This window comes from Peromyscus maniculatus, chromosome X (assembly GCF_049852395.1).
Source record: "Peromyscus maniculatus bairdii isolate BWxNUB_F1_BW_parent chromosome X, HU_Pman_BW_mat_3.1, whole genome shotgun sequence".
NCBI lineage: Eukaryota > Metazoa > Chordata > Mammalia > Rodentia > Cricetidae > Peromyscus > Peromyscus maniculatus.
The window spans coordinates 92,371,909-92,390,983 of NC_134875.1; the positions used below are offsets into that span (position 1 = coordinate 92,371,909).

Below are 19,075 nucleotides of genomic sequence, written 5' to 3' on the forward strand. Positions count from 1 at the left end.
TAGCTTTTTGAAATGTAAAGTATATTATTGTTATCTGCGGTGCAATAAAATACCAGAACTAATTTATTTGTATTCTCTATTTTCTTTATATTCAAATTTATCTAACAGAAATCCTTTTATAGCTACTTTTAAAGAAAAAAATGTGTATTGATGTATTAGTGTTTTCTCTGCATGTGTATCTGTATACCGTGTGTGTGCCATGTCCTTAGAATGTAGAAGAGGGTATCAGTCCCCTGGGACTAGAGTGACAGATGATGGTTGAGAGCTGCTGTGTGGGTTTTGATAATTAAACCTAGGACCCGGGACCTGGAAGAGCAGCTATTGATCTTAACTTCTGCAGCCCAATAGTTATTTTTTAAAGAATCAAAATTTATTGAAAGTTCACATATTACAATTGTCTTGTGTCTCTTTAGTCTTTTATTTTATAATAGTTTCTCACTATTTTGTTTCATTTTCTGATGCAGAGTCTTGCTTTCAGCCCACCCTGGCCTTGAACTTACTCCTGTCTCAGTCTCATGAACACTGAGATTACAGGCATGGGCTATCTTACTCTGACTCCCCACCTGTGGTGACTTGAATGAGTGTGGCTCCCATAGGCTCATATATTTGAATGCTTGGTCCCTACTTGGTGGGACTGTTTGGGAAGGATTCAAATGTGTGGCCTTGTTGGAGGAGGTGTGTCACTAGGGATGGGCTTTGAGGTCTCAATTGCCAATGCCAGGCTCAGTCTCTTTCTTTCTTCCTTTCTTCCTTTCTTCCTTTCTTCCTTTCTTCCTTTCTTCCTTTCTTCCTTCCTTCCTTCCTTCCTTCCTTCCTTCCTTCCTTCCTTCCTTCCTTCCTTCCTTCCTTCCTTTCTTTCTTTCCTTCCTTCCTTCCTTCCTTCCTTCCCTCTTTCTTTCCTTCCTTCCTTCCTTCCTTCCTTCCTTCCTTCCTTCCTTCCTTCCTTCCTTCCTTCCTTCCTTCCTTCCTTCTTTCTTTCTTTCTTTCTTTCTTTCTTTCTTTCTTTCTTTCTTTCTTTCTTTCTTTCTTTCTTTCTTTCTTTTCTGCCTCCTGCTTGTATATCAAGATGTAATCTCTTGGCTACCGCTCTAGCACTATGACTGCCTACCTGCCTGTTTCCATTCCCCACACCACAATCATCATGGACTCTAACCCTTTGAAACTATAAGTGCCCCCCCCTCCAACCCTCTTTCTTCTATACATTGCCTTGGTCATAGTGTCTTGTCACAACAATAAAAAACTAACAAGACACCTTTTGTCCTTTGATCTCAACCCCTGGAAGCAACCATATCAGTTATTTCGCAGAACAGCTCATATTTCTTTTTTTTGTGTTTATTTCCTCAGGGTTTAACTTTGTTGTTCTATTTCATGTATTTCTTGGAAATGAGAAGCTAAGCCTAAAGGTTTGGTCAGATTTAGGATTGATTATATTTTGCAAGACCAGTTTATAGATGATTCTGTTTATTTTTTATTTTTTTCATGTTAGAGGGATATAACATCCAAGTTTTCTATTGTAAGCAGTTTGATAATGTGGTTAACTAAAATCATGACCATCATATTTTCCATTGTGAAGATATGCCTTTTCCTGAGCAGGCTTCAAAAATAACTGTAATGTTGTATTGTATGAATAAATGTGAATAAGCAAATTACAGTTTATTCATGTACTCTTTCATTGGTAGAAATTCAATTTGTTTCTATTTCCTTTTGGCATTGAAATGTCTTACTGAGCAATTTTATGCTTAAATTTTCTTAAATATTAATGCTTTTATTTCGGTGGAATAGATTTCTCATTGTGGAACATGAAGCATGCATATTTTTAATTTTGACATTTTATTTGCCTGACATTTAAACTTTTTATTTGATATTATAAAAATTTCCTCAAAATTTATAACTTGGATTTGGAGAAATGGCTCAATGATTAAAAGCTTTTGATTCTCAGCATCCACTTGGCAGCTCAGAATAGTCTGTAACTCGAGTTCCAGAGGATTAATGTCCTCTACTGGCTTCTGTGGGCATCAGGCACACACACACACACACACACACACACACACACACACACACACACACACACACACTTTCCAGCAAAACATTGATATACATAAAATAAAAACAAATTCTTATTTCTACCATTATTATATGAGACAAATTTTACCCCCAAATTTTCAGCAATATTCTTTATAATTATCTTTTAATTTTAATGCCCAGCTCTGATGAGTAAAAATCTGGATTTTATTTTGAATTTCTGTGACTACTAATGAGACTGTGAAGTTTATTATACAGTCTCTGCCTACATTTCTTGCTCGCTTTTTACTCATTTCTCTTCGTGTCTCCTCATTTGTGGCTTATTTTTGCCATACAAAAATTAAGACTTAAAAACCACAGTCAAGGTATGCCTGGTGGTTCACATCTGTGAACCTGACCAGTCTGAGGCAGGAGGAGTGCTATGAGTTTGAGGCCAACCTGGGATACATAATGACTTTGAGGCTAGCCTGGGCTACAGCCTAAAAACATGTCTTGAAAAAGAAAGTCCAATGTATTTATCTATGGCCTTGCCACTCCTCAGTTACCTATCTTATTCCAGAAGGTTTCCTATGTGAAATTAATATGCAATTATCTTGGTATTTTATTATTCTATTTTTGATTTATTATATGATACAAGGTAAAGGTCTAGTTTTGCTTTTTTGATAACTAGTAGTATCAGTTTCCTGAATGGGGAATTTCTACTCATGTAGTGATGTTGTCCCCCACAACCCTTCCCTTTTGTTTGACATAACGGTCTACTGTGTATCCCAGGCTGATCTCAAACTCCTGGAATTAAGTGACTCACCTGCCTCAGCCTTCTCAGTAGCTGGAAACACATGTACATGCCATGCCACTGGCTCTTGTAGTTAGTTACATGGTATGTTCGGATCTATTTCTGAATTCCTCATTCTCTTTCGTTACCTATTTCCATAACATCTTATCTTTGTTAAGTTTTTTAAAGTAATTAAAAAATGTGTGTGTGTGTGTGTGTGTGTGTGTGTGTGTGTGTGTGTGTGTGTTTGCATGTGCATGAGGATGTCCACAAGAGCCCAGAAGAGGATGTCAAATCTGGAGCTGGAGGTGCAGGGTGAGCTGCCCAGTGTAGGTGCTTGGGCTGAATTTGGCCCCTGTGGAAAAACAGGAAGCCCTCTTACCAACAGAGATGTCACTCTAGCCCCTTAAAAACATTTTTAGTAGCATATACATCTTCACTCTATTTTCCCCTTAAGCATATGTAGGTAATCAGTTTGTAGCCATTTATTATTCTATATAAATTTCTTTTTTAATTTTTAAAACATTTTTATTAAGAAAGTTTTTATTAATTTTTTATAACAATCACAGATCCCCCTCTCTTCCTTCCTCCCTTCCCCCCAGCCTTGTCCCCCAACACACTCCCCATTCTCTCCTCTGAAAAGGAAAGGCCTCCCATGTGGAGTTAGTACAGCCTGGTACATTCAGCTGAGGCAGGTCCAAGCCCCTCCCCCTGTGTCAAGGCTGTGCAAGGTGTCCCAAATAGGTAATGGGTTCCAAAAAGCCAGCTCATGCACCAGGAATGGATCCTGATCCTACTACCAGGGGCCCTTAAACTGTCTGTCTTGCTTATGCAGAGGGCCTAGTCCTGTCCCATGGAGGTTCCACAGCTGTTGGTCTAAAGTTCATGAGTGCCCACTAGTTTGGTTTGGTTGTCTCTGTAGGTTTCCCCATCATGATCTTGATGCACTTGCTCATAGAATCCCTCTTCTCTCTCTTTGACTGGACTCCTGGAGCTCAGACTGGTTCTTGGCTGTGGATCTCTGCATCTGCTTCCATCAGTTACTGGATGGAGGCTCTATGATGACAGTTAGGGTATTCATCAATCTGATTACTGGAGTAGGCCAATCTTCTCTACTATTGCTAGTTGTCTAGGGTGAGGTCATCCTTGTGGATTCCTGAGAACTTCCCTAGTACCCTGTTTTCCCCTGTTCCCTTGATGTCTCCATCTATCATGATACCTTTTTCATTGCTCGCCCACTCTATCCTTGTTCCAGCTCGACCACCCCATTCCCTTATGTTCTCATTCCCTACCCGCTTCCCTCTATTGCCCCCTCACCCCAAGTTTACTCATGGAGATCTCATCTATTTCCCCTTCCCAGGGTGATCTATGTGTTCCTCTTAGGGTCCTCCTTGTCATCTTCTCTGGAGCTGTGGGTTGTAGTCTGGTTATCCTTTGCTTTACATCTAGCTAAGCAAGTGAAAGACCTAAATGACAAGAACTTTAAGTCTCTGAAGAAAGAAATTGAAGAAGATATCAGAAAATAGAAAGAACTCCCATGCTCATGGATACATAGGATCAACATAGTAAAAATGGCAATCTTACCAAAAGCATTCTACAGATTCAATGCAAACCTTATCAAAATTCCAACACCATTATTCACAGACCTTGAAAGAACAATACTCAACATCATTTGGAAAAACAGGAAACCCAGGATAGCTAAAAGAATCCTGTACAATAAAGCAACTTCTGGAGGCACCACCATCCCTGACCTCAAGTTCTATTATAGGGCTATAGTAATAAAAACAGCTTGGTAGTGGCATTAAAACCGGCATGTGGACCAATGAAATCAAATTGAAGAACCTGACATTAATCTGCACACCTGTGAACACCTGATTTTTGACAAAGAAGCCAAAACTGTGCAATGGATGAAAGAAAATATCTTCAACAAATGGTGCTTTCATAACTGAATGTCAACATGTAGAAGATTGCAAATAAACCCATATCTATGGCCATGCAGAAAACTCAAGTCCAAGTGGATCAAAGACCTCAACATAAATCCAGTTACCCTGAATCTGATAGAAGAGAAAGTAGGAAGTAGTCTTGAACACATTGGCACAGGAGACTTCTTCCTAAATATAATACCAGTAGCACAGATACTGAGGGCAACAATTAATAAATGGGACCTCCTGAAACTGAGAAGCTTTTGTTAAACAAAGGACATAGTAAATAAGACAAAATGACAACATACAGAATGGGAAAGATCTTTACCAACCCCACAACTAACAGAGAGCTGATCTCCAAAATATATAAAGAACTCAAGAAACTAGACATCAAAATACCAAACAATTCAATTAAAAAATGGGCTACAGATCTAAGCAGAGAATTCTCAACAGAAGAATCTCAAATAGTTGAAATACATTTAGGGAATTGCTCAGCATTCTTAGTCATCAGGGAAATGCAAATCAAAATGACTCTGAGATACCATCTTACACCTGTCAGAATGGCTAAGGTCAAAACCACTGATGACAGCTTATGTTGGAGAGGATGTGGAGCAAGGAGAACATTCCTCCACTGTTGGTGGGAGTGCAAACTTGCACAGCCACTCTGGAAATTAGTATGGTGGTTTCTTAGAAAATTGGGAATCAATCTACCCCAAGACTCAATGATACCACTCTTGGGCATATACCCAAGGAATGCTCAATTATACCACAAGGACACTTGCTCAACGATGTTCATAGTAACATTATTTGTACAGGCCAGTACCTGGAAACAATCTAGATGCTCCTCAACCAAAGATTGGATAAAGAAAATGTGATATATATACAAAATGGAGTATTACTCAGTGGCTAAAAAAAAAAACAACAACACAACAATGACATCATGAAATTTGTCATTGGCAAATGGATGGAACTAGAAAATATCATCCTGAATGAGGTAACCCAGACTCAAAAAGACAAACATAGTTATGTCCTCACTCATAAGTGGATATATGAATTTCTTGTTGCAATACATGCAGGCAAAACACTGTTTCAATATGATCTCTTATTCCCACACAGGTTCTTCATTAGAGGGCCACTAAATCTTGGACTTTCAGCCTCCAAAGTTTTGAGCTAACTAAATCTTTTTTTTGGGTGTTTTATTTTGATATATTTTATTTGTTTTTGTTTTATTTTGATATAGGGTCTCACTATGTTGTCAGGCTGGCCTTGAACTCACAATCCTTCTTTCTCAGCATTTTAGATGCTGGGATTTTAAGTAGGTGTTACCAAACCTGGATAATAATGAAAAGTAAACTAATAGAATATATACGCACATATAATAATGAAATCTAAAAATAAACAATATATATAATATACCGTAGATGAATTTATTTTTAATAAGATGAACGCATGTTTATGACTGCATAAATGTGTACTGCATTTTGTAAAGAACAAAAATATTAATGTTTAGTCATGTGATAGTGATATATCAAAAGAGAGGATATCTCACCAAAAATGTTTTATCCTTGCTGATGATGTCCAAAACTCAAAAGAATTTAAAGTTTGATCTCAGAACACAAAATTAGGAGATTTAGGTGTCACTGCAATGAATGCAGTTTTCTTTTGAGTTGTAAAAAGGTAACATTTTTTGTTGTTGTTGCTGTGGGAATAACCGTGTATTGGTGTGTTACTATAATGTGTCAGTAATGTATTCCCAGGTGTGCTTGAGAACCTGTCTAGATACTATTAATGTCTTAGTAAGTCTATTTCCATCTGTCACACTATAATGTATCTTTTCTGTGTTTGCCCTCAATATACAAATACTCAGTTTAAAACTTCAAATTGGAGACTTTTTGCACAGGTCAAACACTATAATGCACTCTGCAGGTGTGTCAGAGGCCTTCTGAATCATTTGGTGTGGCGTGAGAATTGCCTTCTCAGTTCACACAGCCTGTTTCTCAGTGCTCAGGAGGTGGGATGGCACAGCATGGACATGGGGCCCTCCCGTGGGGCCAATATTTCTGTAAGCAGCCACAGGGCTTCTCTGGTTGCAGTTTTTCCAATCCTATCTTTTTTATTCTTTAGGGCCATTGATCTTGGACAAAGCATTCAAGAGCCTTACATGGGAATTTAGCTAGCTGGGTGTACTAGTTAGATTTTTTTTTGTTAGCTTGACACAAGGTCATCTGGGAAGAAGGAACTTTAGTTGAGAAAATGCCTCCATTAGATTGGCTTGCAGGCAAGTCTGTAAGGCATTTTCTTGATTGATGATTAATGCAGAAGGGCCTGACCCACTGTAAGCCGTGCCATCCCTCAGCAGGTGATCTTGGGTAGTATAAGAATGCAGGCTGAGCAAGCCATGGGGAGCAAACCTAGGAAGCCCCAATTTCCCATGGCCTCTACATCAGTTCCTTTCTCTAGTTTCTGTCTTGACTTCCCTCGGTGATGGAGTGTGATCTGAAAATTGTAAGAGGTAATAATCCCTTTCCTCCCCACGTTGCTTTTGGTCATGGTGTTTTATCACAGCAGTAGAAACCCTAACTAAAATGGAGGGGTAAGCTGGATTTATTAGGAAGCAGTAGGAATGTTCTCTTTGTAAGAGATAGGTAGAAATAGCCAATATATAGAAAAAGCAAAAGAATCTGGAAACTCTGTACTCAAGACTGAGTCTCATTGGCAGTGTCAGCAGCCTGGGTTGTGCTTAGAGTTTTTTTTTTTTCCAACTTGACACTAGCTAGAGTCATCTGGAAAAAGGAAACCTAAATTGAGAAAATGCCATCAGATTGCTTGTAGGCAAGTTCGTGTTGTATTTTCTTGATTAGTGATTGATAAAGGAGAGCCTAGCCCACTGTGGGGGAATGCTGCAGTGGTCCTGAGTTCTATAAAAAAAAAAGCAAGTTGTGTGAGTCTTGGGAAACAAGCCAGTGAGCAGCATTCTCCCATGATTTCTGCTTCAGCTCCTGCCTCCAGGTTCATGTCTTGACTTACTACGGTAGTTTGAATGAGAATGGCCCTCATAGGCTCATATATTTGAATACTTGGTCCCCAGTTGGCAGAACTGTTTGGGAAGGATTAGGAGGTGTGAACTTCTTGGAAGAAATGTGTTACTAGGGGTGGGCTTTGAGGTCTCAAATGTCCATGCCAGGTCCAGTCTTGCTCTCTTTTTTCAGCATACTTGTGGATCAGATGTAAGCTCTCAGCTACTGCTCTAGCACCATGCCTTCCTGCCTGCTCCCATGTTCACTGCCATGATGATCATACACTTCGGTATGATGAGTCCTCAAATTAAATACATTCTTTTATAAATTGCCTTGGTCATATTTTGTCATGACAATAGAAAAGTAAATAAGACACTTACATAATGGTAAGCTGTAAGATATAGCAAAACTATCCCTCCCCAAGTTGCCTTGGATCATGATATTTTATCACAGCAACAGAAAAGTAATTAAAACAGTGACATAAATCATCTAAAACCTCAGTTTTTCAAGTGCAAATTGGAGGTTAAAATGTCTCTGAAGTCAAGGCCAGTGTGAAGACTTAAAGGACCTGATGCATGTAATGTATTTGAAACCATGCTTGCTTGGTATAAAACATATACTTTGTGTTTGCTGTATTATCATTTACCCTTGTAAGAAAAACTTGATAATGAGTATGAGATGAGAGAAAAAAAATAGGATGGTGACAGATTATGAAGGTTTTAGGTAGGTGGTCAGGGGTGTATTTCTTTGAAGTTCACTTTTGGCATTACTAATGTTCTTATTATTATTTAAGACATTGTTTCACTGTATAGTCCAAGCTGGTATAGAACTGATCCTCCTGCCTCAGCATCCTCAATGTTGGGATTATAGATGTGAGTCACCATGTCTGACTAGAACAGATTTGTAATCCTGTAGAGAGAGCTAAACTAGGAAGCAAGAAATTGATTTTTTTTTTTGCAGTGCTGGGGATTGAACCCAGAGTCTTGCATATACTAGGCAAGTGCTGTACCAGTGAGCTCGACCATGGCCCCCAAAGCAAGCAATTGAGATCAAATCACTCTTGTGTAGGTACTGCTTCAGGGCTTAGAGAAGAACTGAAAAATACCTAGTGACTGTGTGTGCCTAGGTGTCAACACTAGTCACTGTAGATACTGGGTCTGTCTATAGCAATGTAACCAACTCCAGACCTCACCTGCTGAGGTGCTGACCAAGAATGGCTGAGTTTCTTCAAAATGAAGAGCATCAATAAAATGGACTTGTATGACAGAATGTCCCCTTCCTTCTTCCTAATTTTTTTTGAGACAAGTTATCATATAGTCTAGGCTGGCCTCAAACTTACTATGAACAAGGCTTGCCTCAAACTTACTGTGAGCAAGGCTGGCCTTGAACTTCTGATCATTTTGCTTCCATCTCCCAAGTGCTGGGATTACAAGCATGAGCATCATTCCCACCTCCTCTTTCTTTTTTAGTGAAAAATTTCAGGTACATCTAAAAGTAGAAACAGCAGCATAATATGTTTTTCTGAACCCATCCATTATCAACTCCTATTTTGTTCTTACCTTTATTCACTCTCCCACCCTGAATATTTTGAAACAAAGTTCAACACCACTATATCCATATTTCTAAAAAATACAGATTTTTATTTATTTATTTTATAAATTATTTTTATTGTGTAAATACAAACTTGTCCATCTAAACATATTATTATTATTATTATTATTATTATTATTATTTTATTTTTTTGAGACCTCTCCCTTCCCTTTGCTGCCTCCAAACCCTCCCATATACCCCTCCTTGCTCTTTTTCATGTTTATGGTCTATTTTTCATTAATTATGTGTTATATAAATACATAAATATAACTTGGTCAGTCTGTATAAGTTACTCATATGTATATGTGAGTGAGAAGCTACATTCATGAGGTCTCACCAACATGACTGCCTAAACTGAACCGAACAAGGACAACAACAGACAAGTCAAAGTGGATTGGAAAAGCCCAAGAGGCCTCCACCCTACACAAAGAGCTACAGGCAACTAAGGAATGCTGAGAGCAGGAAAAATAGTTTTCCCCAGGGAAGAGCACACCAATAGGCTATCCAATACCATTTGAACTATTTTAAATTCAGTGGTGTAAGTACACATCTATGTTGTGTAGCAATCACTGACATCTAACTCCAGGACTTTTACACTGTCCTCCCAAAGACGGTACCCCTTAAGCATTAATATTGCCTTCCCATTCTCTAACCTCTGGCACCTATGAATTTGACTGTTCTAGGCACCCCATATACATAGATATACACAATATTCGTACTTTTTATGTCTGACCTAATTTTACATAGCGTGGTATGTTCAAGGTTCATCTACACTATAGCATGTATCAGAATTGTATTCATTTGTAAGGCTGGGATTACCAGAGTCTTGTGTATGCTAGGCAAGTAGTATACCAATAGAGCTACAGCCCTAACCCCTCCATTGTCATTCTTATTGCTATATAAGCAATTCTTTCATTGGTCAGTGGGATATTTTTTAAGTTGGCTTCCTCATTCTTTGGACACAACACTAGCATGACAGTTCCCTTTCTTCCAGGTATAATCAGAAGATTCAGGTACATCTTGTATATTTCTTGCCCTTACCATTTTCCCCAAACATCCTGGTTCTTATTAATGGGAAGTAGTGTTTAGAAATCACAATCTGGGTTATGCAGTGCTCATCACTGTTGGATTAGCTCTTATTTAACAATTCATCATTTGAACTGGGAGTGTTCCTCAGCCTAACATGTTCAAGGACTTGGGTTCCATCCTTAATACCATATACAACTCTAAACCCAAATTAAACATTCTTCTTCCAGATTGTAAAGATGCTAATATTCATTGTATAACATTTGGAAAGAGATCAGTTTAAAATATACGGCAATATGTTAGTGAAGTTTTCTTCTAGAATTATCCATTAGATAGGAAGGTATCAGCTTATATGTGAGTTCTTATAAAAATCCCTTTCATCTGCCGGGTGAAGCCTCTCTGATGACAATTGGGCTAGGCAACAATCTATGAGTATAGCAGAATATCATTAGACATTATTACATTGACATTTCTTTTGTCAGTCATGTTTGGTTCTATTCTAGGTCTCTGGGCTATCCAGCTTCTGAGTCCTGGTATTCCAGGTAGTGTCAGGGGTAGGCTCACTCTCATGGCATGGGTCTCATGGCATGGGTCTCAGGCTGGACCAGTCATTGGTTGGCCACTCCCACAATCTCTGAGTCACCCTTACTCCAGCATATCTTGTAGGCAGAACAAATTGTAGGTGGAAGGTTTTGTGGCTGGGTTGGTGTCCCAGTCCCTCCACTGGAAGTTTTGCCTTGTCACAGGAAACAGTCAGTTCAGGCTATGTATTCCCTATTGATAGGAGTCTTAGCTGGGGTCATCCTTGTAGATTCCTGGGGAATTTCCCTTGCACCAGAGAAACCTCATCCTGAAATGGATTTCCAGATTTCTTTTCCAGTACTCTCCTCTTCCACCTCCACCTGATTCCTTATATTCCCATCCCCACATGCACCCAGTCTATTTCCTCTTCCCCAGGAGATTCTTGTGTTCACCATTGAGCCCTCCTTGTTACTTAGCCTGTCTGGGGTTGTGGATTATAACATGGTTATCCTTTACTTTACAGCAAATATCTATCAAAAGTGAGTACATACCATGTTTGTCTTTCTGGGTCTGAGTTACCTCACTCAGGATGATTTTTTTTTCTTGTACCATCTATTTGCCTTTAAATTTCTTTTTTTTCGAGCCCCTTACATATTCCTTTATTATCCTTTATTTTATTTTACAATACCATTCAGTTCTACATAACAGCCACAGATTCCCTTGTTCTCCCCCTTCCTGCCCCCCTCCCCTTCCCCCCAGCACACCTCCCATTCCCACTTCCTCCAGATCAAGGTCTCCCCCGAGGACTGAGATCAACCTGGTAAACTCAGTCCAGGCAGATCCAGTCCCCTCCTCCCAGATTGAGCCAAGCGTCCCTGCATAAGCCCCAGGTTTCAAACAGCCAACTCATGCAATGAGCACAGGACCTGGTACCACTGCCTAGATGCCTCCCAAACAGATCAAGCCAATCAACTGTCTCACCTATTCTGAGGGCCTGATCCAGTTGGGGGCCCCTCAGCCTTTGGTTCATAGTTCATGTGTTTCCATTCGTTTGGCTATTTGTCCCTGTGCTTTATCCAACCTTGGTTTCAACAATTCTCGCTCATATAAACCCTCCTCTTTCTTGCTAATTAGACGCCCAGCACTCCACCTGGGGCCTAGCCGTGGATGTCTGCATCCAGATTCCTTCTCTTCAGATCGTATAAATCTTTTGCCTTTAAATTTCATGTCATTGTTTTTAACAGCTGAGTAATACTCCATTGTGTAAATGTGTCATATTTTCTTTATGTGACATATGCCTTTCGGTTTAAGGGCATCTAGGTTGTTTCCAGGTTCTGGCTATTACAAATAAAGCTGCTATGAACATAGTTGAGCAAATGTCCTTGTGGTAGCATGGAGTGTCCTTTGGGTATTTGCCCAGGAGTGCTATAGCTGGGTCTTGAGGTGAATCGATTCCCATTTTTCTGAGAAACCGCCATACTGATTTCCAAAGTGGTTGTACTAGTTTGCACTCCCACCAGCAATGGAGGAGTGTTCCCCTTACTCCACATCCTCTCCAGCATGAGCTGTTGCTTATGTTTTTGATCTTAGCCATTCTGACAGGTGTAAGATGAAATCTCAGAGTTGTTTTGATTTTCTCTGATGGCTAAGGATGTTGAACATTTCCTTAAGTGTTTCTCAGCCATTTGAGATTCCTCTGTTGAAAATTCTCTGTTTAGATCTGTACCCCATTTTTTTTTGAGACAGACAAGGTTTCTTTGTGTAACAGTCCTGATTATCCTGGAATTTGTTTTGTAGATCATACTGGCCTTGAACTCACTGAGATCCTCCTGCCTCTGTGAAAGGGCATGTAGACATGAGAATCTGTTCCTTTATCATGGATGTGCTTGGGAAGGTTAACTTTAGAAAAGAGTAAATTTAGGGATTCCATCTGCCTCCATGTACTTGCTTGGGAGGTGCTTACATTATTACACACACACACACACACACACACACAACTTGTCTTGAGATTAAGTGCTCTATTATCTCAAATGTAGACTCCAGAATCTCACTGTGAGAGGACCCAAAACATGATTCTGTTGGTCACAAGCACAGGAAAAGAAAGAGAGAGAATAAAATTGTTTTATGCAAAATTGAGAGAAAAAGCAGTATTTACTAATTAATATTTAGTTTATAATTTGTGGGATTTTAAGCACAAATATGTAACTAAATTGTTGTGCCCAGATCGTGACCCCCAGAGAGACCACCAAAGACGAGCATGCCGGAATGCAAAAGCAAGGTTTAATTCTGGATATCCAAAAGCAATACAAGCCTAGGCAGGGACTTCGTCCAATACATCCAACGCAGTGGAGGCTGGAGGAAGCGCCCACCTGTCTGCAAGCTCAGTTTTTAAAGGGAAAAGTCACAAGGTTACATCATTTAGGGGTGCTAGTACGGGTACAATTCTGATTGGCTTGCTTCTAGGGACTTCTAGAAATTACTTCTAAGGGAGTGGTTGCCCGCCACCATTTCTCATTGGCTGCCCTCAGGTGGGGGCATTTCTGTGGTCAGTTACCCTGGAAACCAGGGAGAGGACATTCCATAGTCTGGCAGGCATTACCTCGTGACTATCTTGTGACTCTGTACTTTTACACTTCCTGGTTTCTGGAATCTGAACTGACTGGTTTCAGTAACTAAAGGCCTATTCCCAAAAGGAGAAATCTTAGGCCTTAATTTTAGGGTGAAAGCATTTTGGTCTTATTTCTAAGATGGCTCATTTTGGTCTCACATAAATAATTACTGTAAATTGATATTTTGCTGTGTTATCAACATCTATAATGGATGCCTTAGGGTTTCTGTTGCTATGATAAAACACCATGATCATAAGCAACTTGGAGAGGGAAGGGCTTATTTCCCTTCTGCTTCCACATCATAGTCCACCATCGAGGGAAGTCAGGACAGGAGCTTAAATCAGGAAACTGGAGGCAGGAACTGAGGCAGAGGAAATCTCAATTGTAGAAATGCACCCACCAAATTGACCTGTCGGTAAGCCTGTGTGCATTTTCTTGATTGATGATTGATATGAGGGGTGGGGTGGGGCTAGCTCACTGTGGTCAGTACCCATTCTTGGGCTGGTGGTCTTTGTTGGTAGAAGAAAACACTCTGAGCAAGACATAAGGAATAAGCCATTAAGCACCATTCCTCCATGGTCTCTGCTTCAGTTCCAGCTGCCAAGTTCCTACCCTGCTTGAGTTCCTGCCCTGACTCCCCTTCCTGATGGACACGAAGCTGTAGCCTGAAATCAACCCTTTTCTCCACCAAATTTTCTTTGAAAATGTCACAATGAAAATGTCACAATGAAAATGTCATAATCTAGCCAGGCGGTGGTGGCTCACGCCTTTAATCCCAGCACTTGGGAGGCAGAGCCAGGCGGATCTCTGTGAGTTTGAGGCCAGCCTGGGCTACCAAGTGAGCTCCAGGAAAGGTGCAAAGCTACACAGAGAAACCCTGTCTTGAAAAACCAAAAAAAAAAAAGAAAGAAAATGTCACAATCTAATACTGTGTACACTAATTTGAAACTTTTAAAACATTAAAAAAATGATGTTACCAGTTATCTCAGGTCCTCAGATTCAGTGAAGTCCTCTTGTAAGTCCTGTCTCCTCCCTATTTTTTCCTGAAGAATCATAATACAGTGTCCTTAAATGAATAATGAGGTTGGGTGTGATGGTACATACTTGTAATTCCAACTCTTAGGAGGCAGAGACAGGAAGAGTATGAGTCATGGCTGTCCTGGGCTTACATAGCAAGATCCTGTCTCAAACAGACAAACAAAGAAAAATGATTAAACTGTGATACATCCAGACCTTGGACTACTACTCTAAAACCAAACACATACCCCCCTCCCCGCAACTGCCATTATCTACAGCTTCAGTGAGTCTCAGAGGACTCGTACTGGGTGAAGAGACTGTCCTGAGGTGACAAAATCAACTGTTCCATGTCTGTCACATTTTTCTCATGCCACAATGGCGGTGATAAAGAAGAGTTTCCTGCATTCCAGGAGTGGGGAAGGGAGGGGACTGTGTTTGCAATGGAGACCACAAGGGGCCCTTTGTGATGGACTTCTAAAGAGGAAGGCAACAATTGTAGTCTCTTTCCATATTCTCATTTTCCCCTCCTTTCTAGGCAACTGATTCAGACTTAGGCCTAAATCAGTGAAACAAACTGTCAATAGAAGACATACATATTTGAGGAGTTGCACATTTTATTTATGTAATTTGCTGACATTAAACTCAATTTTTTTTTTCGTTTTTTTTTTTTTTGAGACAGGGTTTCTCTCCACAACAGTCCTGGTTGTTCTGAAACTCACTTTGTAGACCAGGTTGGCCTTGAACTCACTGAGATCCTCCTGCCTCTGCCTCCCAAGTGCTGGGACTAAAGGCGTGCGCCACCACTGCCCCGCTTGAACTCTATCTTTTTAAAGAAGTTGTTCGCTGTTATTCTTTTAGTGACATTTTCTTCAGTAGCTACATGTGGCAAAGTGCATCAAACTCTACATATTTGAAGCATGTTCATTTTGTTGGTTTCTTTTCTCTCTTTCTTTCTTTCTTTCTTTCTTTCTTTCTTTCTTTCTTTCTTTCTTTCTTTCTTTCTTTCTTTCTTTCTTTCTTTTTTTTCAGAGCTGAGGACCGAACCCAGGGCCTTGTGCTTGCTAGGCAAGTGCTCTACCACTGAGCTAAATCCCCAACCCCTCTGGTTTCTTTTTTAAGATGACACTACCTCCAGGGATGAAGAACATTGGAAAAAATAAAGGGTGAAGATATTTAGATGGGCAGACATATTATTTGAAAATCCCTTATAGAGTGTAGACCATGCCTCTTGCTTTATTGACAGCATTGGAGGCAGACCTGCAGCCTAACTCTACCCCAAAGTCCAAATGTTTGAAGGGAGTGAGCTATCAGTGCTGCGCTGTGGCTTCTAAACACTATTAGTTCCCTTGGGATGCTATTAGTACTCTATTATTTTTATTGAGACAGGTTCTCATGTGTCCAGGCTGGCCTGAAACTTGCTTTGTAGCCAAAAATGACCTTGAACCTTTGATCCCGCTGTTTCTACTTTCCAAGTGTATTTCTGGGATTCTAGACATGTACCCAGTTTATGCAGTGCTGGGGTTCAAACCTAGAGCTTCGTGCATGCTAGGCAAGCTACATCCCCAGCATCTATCTACTAATACTTTTTATTAGGGTGATGTTTTTGGCCCTTCTGAGGGTCTTTAAAATGATTAATGTAGGGTAGGGTATAAGAAACACCACTGGGAGGTAGATATCTTTGATACTGACAACCCCAGTACTCACATTCTGTGGGGTCTACAGTTCATATCCTCAAGCAGTGTTCCTGCCCCCTGCCAGAACACACGTACCCCTGAGGGCTGGGAGAATGGCTCAGTAGGTAAGACCATTTGCTCTACATACTTAAGTACCTGAGTTCGAATCCCCAGCACCCACAAGCAGCATGTCTGTAACCTAGCATTGTGAGGTAGAGGCAGGTGAACCCCAAAGGTTGCTGGCCTAGATGAATTGGCTGTGACCTATTCAGGCATGGACACAGGTGCCTGCCTATTCAAATGCATGTAACCTCCCCACCCAAGAAATGTCCATCCCTTTTCATCCTTTGCCCATGGAATAAAGTATCAGGAAGGAATGTGTCTGTAGTGCTCCATGTTAGCTCAGTCTCAACCATCTAGTGTCCACTGGACATTGTATTTGCCTGTCTGGCCCTCACCCCTGTAGGACCCAGTACTCCTCACTTCTTGTTTTTTCCTTCTTCCTTCCTCCCCTCCTTCTCCCCCTTCCTTCCCCCTCCTTCCTCTCCCCTTTCTTCCCCCTCCTTCCTCTCTCCTCCTCCCTCCCTCCTCCTTCCTTGCCCTCCCCCCTCCTTCCTTGCCCTCCCCCCTCCTCCTTCCTTCCCCTCATCCCTCCTCCCCTCCTCCTTCCTTGCCCTCCCCCCTCCTCCTTCCTTCCCCTCATCCCTCCTCCCCTCCTCCTTCCTTCCCCTCCTCCCCTCCTCCTTCCTTCCCCTCCTCCCTCCTCCCCCTCCTTCCTTGCCCTCCTCTCTCCTCCCCTCCCCCCTCCTTCCTTCCCCTCCTCCCCTCCTCCCTCTTTCCCTCCCCCTCCTCCCCTCCTTCCTTCCCCCTCCTTCCTCCCATGTTCCATCATTAGAGATTCTCAGTGATACATCGTTTTCATTTCAGATTGATTTTATTTTGATCAACATCAAAGTGCTGTGTAGGGAAATTCAGCCTACACAGTTTCACATTGCCTAGTTGCCAGACCTTTGCACAGATTGCTAGGTCTCTTGCGGCACTCGGAGGCTACTGGCTTTCCAGGTCACTTGTTGAGACACTGCAGCTCTCTACGCTGCTGCTTTGGCCTGGATCAGTCTCGGTACGGGCCATCTCTTCCATCAGGCGGTGGTACTGGCCAAACAGTGACTTCTTGTTGGCTCGTTTGGTCTTTCTGGTAGAGGTTGTAGTTTTCTCAGAAGCCTTTCTCTTTGGGCTCCGTGGTCGGGTTTTCTTGACCTTGGTAACCACTTGCGCCTGGAACAGACAACAGAGTAAAGTGGCATATGGGTTTTCGAGAAGATGGAATATGCGAAGGGGACTGAAGGAGAAGGGCTTTGGGCTGAGGAAGGGGTTTTACTGCTAGGCCAAGAAAGGGTTAGGAGTGGAAATCCTTCTTACCATTCTACAGCTTCTGGAACTGGATTCACCATCCTTATTGCCAGCAGCTCTGGCTTTGGTCTCACGGCGAGTTTTGGCTTTCTTGGACTTCATACCTGAAGTTGATGGCTTGACATTTTTAGTAGGATCCTGTGACTTCTTAGTTGCCTTAGCCATTCTGAAGCTTGGCTTGGTCTGGCTGAGAGCTCCGACTGCGCGGCCTTATAAAGCCTCCGAGAACAATGGAAGGCGTGTCCTGAGTCCTGATAGGTCAGCTGCTTTGACATCACAAAGCCCAACTGTGGACCCCTCCTAGCCCTGATCTGAGCAGGCACTGGACTGGAGAGCAGGGTGTGGCTCAACATTAGAAAGTACCATCTTTGACAGTCCTGGTTCCGGGAGATGCTATCAAGGCAGTAGAGTCTGGATCCAGACAGGAGGCTTTTCTTGAACTTCTCCAAGAGACTCATGCCACCCTCTTTCATATTCCCAATGTTGTGACAGAACATGTGGCAGAGGGTTTGGTCCAGTGAACTCTTCCAGAAATTCCCCCCCCCCCCCACACACACACACTCAATGGTTCATTCTGCCATGTCCCTTCCTTAGTAAATTAGCTAGAATTCCGTGTATTTTACCTTAAGTCCTTCCAAAATTAATATTGAAGTATCTGCATATGTGAATAACCCCATAAATAAAGACAAAAAGAATCTATTCATGAATGAATATCTCCCTACCTGGTGAATTTGGCATTAAAACCTGACAATTTTAGCCAGGGGTGCTGGCGCACACCTTTAATCCCAGCACTTGGGAGGCAGAGGCAGGCAGGTCTCAGTGAATTCCAGGCCATCTGGTCTGCAAAGCAAGTTCCAGGACAGGATGGTAACACAGAAAAACCTTGTCTCAAAAAAAAAAAAAAAAACAAAAAAACCCACCTGCCCTGGCTGGGCGGTGGCGCACACCTTTAATCCCAGCACTCGGAAGGCAGAGCCAGGCGAATCTCTTTGAGTTCGAGGCCAGTCTGGTCTCCAAAGCGAGTTCCAGGAAAGGCGCAAAGCTACATAGAGAAACCCTGTCTCAAAAAACAAACAAACAAAAACACCATCTGCCCCAAATTGAAAAAAAAATGTTTGTTTACTTACTTATAAGTAAGCTTCTGTGTATATGTGTGCAGATGCCTGAAGGATCTCCTGGTGAGCCACTTATGTGGGTGCTGGGAACTAAATTCTGGGTCCTCTCCAAGAGCAATAACCACTCTTAACTGCTGATCCGTCTCTCTGGTCCCCAAGGTATGCTTTTTAATAAAATTGGCCTTTAATCTCAGCACTCGGGAGGCAGAGTCAGGCGGATCTTTGTGAGTTTGAGGCCAGCCTGGTCTACAGAGTGAGATCCAGGAAAGGCGCAAAGCTACACAGAGAAACCCTGTCTTGAAAAACAAACAAACAGCCGGTCGGTGGTGGCACACGCCTTTAATCCCAGCACTCGGGAGGCAGAGCCAGGCGGATCTCTG

The 19,075-nt window shown here is 41.6% G+C and overlaps 1 protein-coding gene and 1 long non-coding RNA gene across 3 annotated transcripts in view; both read right to left on the reverse strand.

Moving 5' to 3' along the window:
- The window catches only part of LOC143270881 (uncharacterized), a 37,252-nt gene extending 20,881 nt beyond the window's left edge, over window positions 1-16,371 (reverse strand). For both annotated transcript variants that reach the window (XR_013048100.1, XR_013048099.1), the window contains exons 1-2: window positions 16,202-16,371; window positions 14,458-14,660 (exon numbers count right to left, since the gene is read on the reverse strand). This is a non-coding gene — a long non-coding RNA (uncharacterized LOC143270881). The remainder of the gene's footprint in view (window positions 1-14,457; window positions 14,661-16,201) is intronic.
- Window positions 16,372-17,085: 714 nt separating this feature from the next.
- LOC121825706 (uncharacterized) lies at window positions 17,086-17,779 on the reverse strand. The gene is made up of 2 exons (XM_042269192.2): window positions 17,590-17,779; window positions 17,086-17,445 (listed from the first exon to the last, which is right to left on the reverse strand). The coding sequence occupies exons 1-2, from the start codon at window positions 17,743-17,745 to the stop codon at window positions 17,218-17,220; spliced, it is 384 nt and encodes a 127-aa protein (XP_042125126.1). The 5' UTR covers window positions 17,746-17,779; the 3' UTR covers window positions 17,086-17,217.
- Between the last annotated feature and the right edge of the window lie 1,296 nt (window positions 17,780-19,075).

Bases quoted from the DNA above. Each gene is read 5' to 3' on its own strand.
- LOC121825706 (XM_042269192.2), bottom strand. From the start codon at position 17,745: ATGGCTAAGGCAACTAAGAAGTCACAGGATCCTACTAAAAATGTCAAG. The intron at 17,446-17,589 runs GTAAGAAGGATT...TGTCTGTTCCAG, and splicing joins GTTCCAGAAGCTGTAGAATG to GCGCAAGTGGTTACCAAGGT.